Source organism: Sesamum indicum, linkage group LG7 (assembly GCF_000512975.1).
Source record: "Sesamum indicum cultivar Zhongzhi No. 13 linkage group LG7, S_indicum_v1.0, whole genome shotgun sequence".
Lineage (NCBI taxonomy): Eukaryota > Viridiplantae > Streptophyta > Magnoliopsida > Lamiales > Pedaliaceae > Sesamum > Sesamum indicum.
In genome coordinates this window covers 610,003-612,592 of record NC_026151.1, presented here as the reverse complement: position 1 = coordinate 612,592, position 2,590 = coordinate 610,003, and the positions used below count along the sequence as shown (strand labels likewise).

The 2,590-nt window shown below is 32.5% G+C and overlaps 1 protein-coding gene across 1 annotated transcript; it reads right to left on the bottom strand.

Annotated features, from left to right (window-relative positions):
- On the bottom strand, positions 504 to 1,175 carry LOC110012326. Its single transcript, XM_020695449.1, has 3 exons — positions 964 to 1,175; positions 701 to 894; positions 504 to 586 (listed from the first exon to the last, which is right to left on the bottom strand). Exons 1-3 carry the CDS (start codon positions 1,173 to 1,175, stop codon positions 504 to 506), a joined length of 489 nt encoding a protein of 162 aa, XP_020551108.1.

Here is a 2,590-nt window from a genome sequence, read left to right as displayed (position 1 = left end):
GCTTGTTGAAGCAAATTAACGCAAATGGAGTGGAGGTGCGGAATTCTGGCGGTATGCTTATAATTCATTTGGTACGTCGAGTGTGAATAAGATAATGGGCCACCGATTTAAATCCAAAGATTCCATGCCTACACATATATGTATATATGATCAGCTAGCATGAATTAATATTAATGATATTTTCACTGTAATTGTCTTTTGATTAGTACGTAATTGTAAGAATAGAATATATGAACATGAAGATCATTCACAAGATACGTATATGGTCATGAACTGAGTCAGTGGGCGGCCAACCCTTCTGCTCTCGGCAACGACTGCAATTGCATATTCCCCGACACGCCGGACATTTCCAACTCTCCTTCTCTTTTACTTCCAATAAATTCTCTCCATATCTGCACCCAACAACGACGTAATTAACCCTCTTTTCCTTCTATCTCAAACTTATAACTATTTTTCTTCTTTGTTTAAAAATTCCATATAGTTCAAAAATTTGTGGGATGACCTTATGTAGAGGCATTTTCCGCATAATCTCCCATGTGAACGATGACATAGGCTACATTCTGTGCGTGGACCAAGTGTCTTTTGCCTGCCCACACAAACAAAATTAGAGTGCTTTATGTAGAGAGAAAATTGACAAAAAACAGAGACGGGTTGCAAATTAAGTCCTAGTATTAGTAGAGCGTTGACCTGCATTGATGACAAGTAATCCCATTAACAGAATCGTACAAACGTTTGACACTTTGGTCATCAAACAAGGTCCACGGACTGTTGTAGTCACCCAACAGCTTCTCATACTCTGACGTATAAACCTCTTCAATTTCAACCTTCATTTTTTCCTTGTCTTCTATGCAAATTCCATCCCCCGCCGGCGATGATGGATGCTTCTTCACTAACCTAACAGTACGTACAACACATTTATACACATGCAAATACACAGAGATAGAGAGACAGAGAGAGAGAGACCTTGGAGAAGTACGACGATTGATGGCATCCTTATGAAGACGAGGGACAGTGGGGACTTTAGGCTTTTTCTTTTCCACCATTGGGAGTGGAACGTCTTGACGGAATACTCTTTTTGCTTGATCTAAAGTATTCATACTCAAACCCAATTGCTTCATTTTTTCCAAATTCTCTTTGATTCTGAGAGCTCTCACACACTCATATTTAATACCCATATCACACTCATCCCCGCCTTCTACACATCTTCTATCTTTACACTCTATCTTCTATCTTTACGCTCTTTCTTCTTCACTCTCGGTTTTCTCTTTACTCTTTTTTTATGCAAGAGTAAGTGATATATCACCCTAATCATATCTCTCTCTCAGCTCTTCACTTGTGGACGTGGAAGTGCTATATATATACACACCAACACAGAAAGCTCTCACACAAAAATTATTTGATGAGAGAGAGGGTATATAGGAACTTAATTTTCATATAATTATCACACAGTTTTTTATATTTTTAAACTATTTAGGGACAAAGATGTTTAAAATATTACAATTTACTAATGTTTAGGGCTGTCTTAATAGTTAAAGTAGATTACGAGCTGCATCTTTCTGAATTACATTTATTTACATAAATTATTTTTTACCTTTTATAAGTATAATTCCTATTTAGAACAAAGATTTTACAAATATATCCTATGAGGGAAATAATGATCGACACCCCCATCAACTGACATACTTATAATTTTATAAAGTATTTGGGTAAATAATTTTAACTTTTAAAGATGGTAGTATAATTATCCCAAAATATTTTTATAAACTTTACATTCAACTACCTACAAGATATATTTTCCCATATGAAAAAATACAGCAATTTATCTCCTACATTTTTTAAGATAATGCAATTTACCTCCTTAGACAGGGAGGTAAATTGCTTCATTTTAAATTTATGGGCGGGGGGGATAAATTGTTGTATTTTAAAAATATAGGGAGGTAAATCGCTAATTTTATTTTTTTATAAGGGAATAATTTACTCATTTGCGATATCATAAGGGGTTGTTTGCATTTTTTCCTATTTTTAAATAACATGTGTGCATATATATATATGTATCTTTCTTGTTTAAAAAAGCTGAAAATATAATATGTAGGATTTTATGTAACAGATTGCATACATGGAATTAATATCATTAGACAAAAATAGTCCGTTAATTAATATTACCATTAGAAGCCGAACAATAAATAATTCCATTCAAAGTCAAGAAAGTTGACGATGATTTTGGAATGAGAAGTCGGTGAAATAGATATTATGGTTTAATTAAAAAGAAAATATTAGGAAATATTTAGGTACCTAAATTAATTTAAGGGTTTGTTAGTAATTTTAGCTACATGTTTTAATGTTCAGAACTTATTATGATAAATATCAAAATTACCATAAATTTGATAATATCATTTGATTTGAAAATGGTGATAAGATAAATTGTTGGCATAACGTTAATTTATGCACAATTTTATGTATATATTTTTAAATTATATATATTAATATAGAAAAAGGGTCCCCACTTACAAATAACGGTTAATGACACGGTCGTATTAACTTTTTGTAAAATCAAAAATATCCTTCAACTGATAAAATTACTAACTTATTC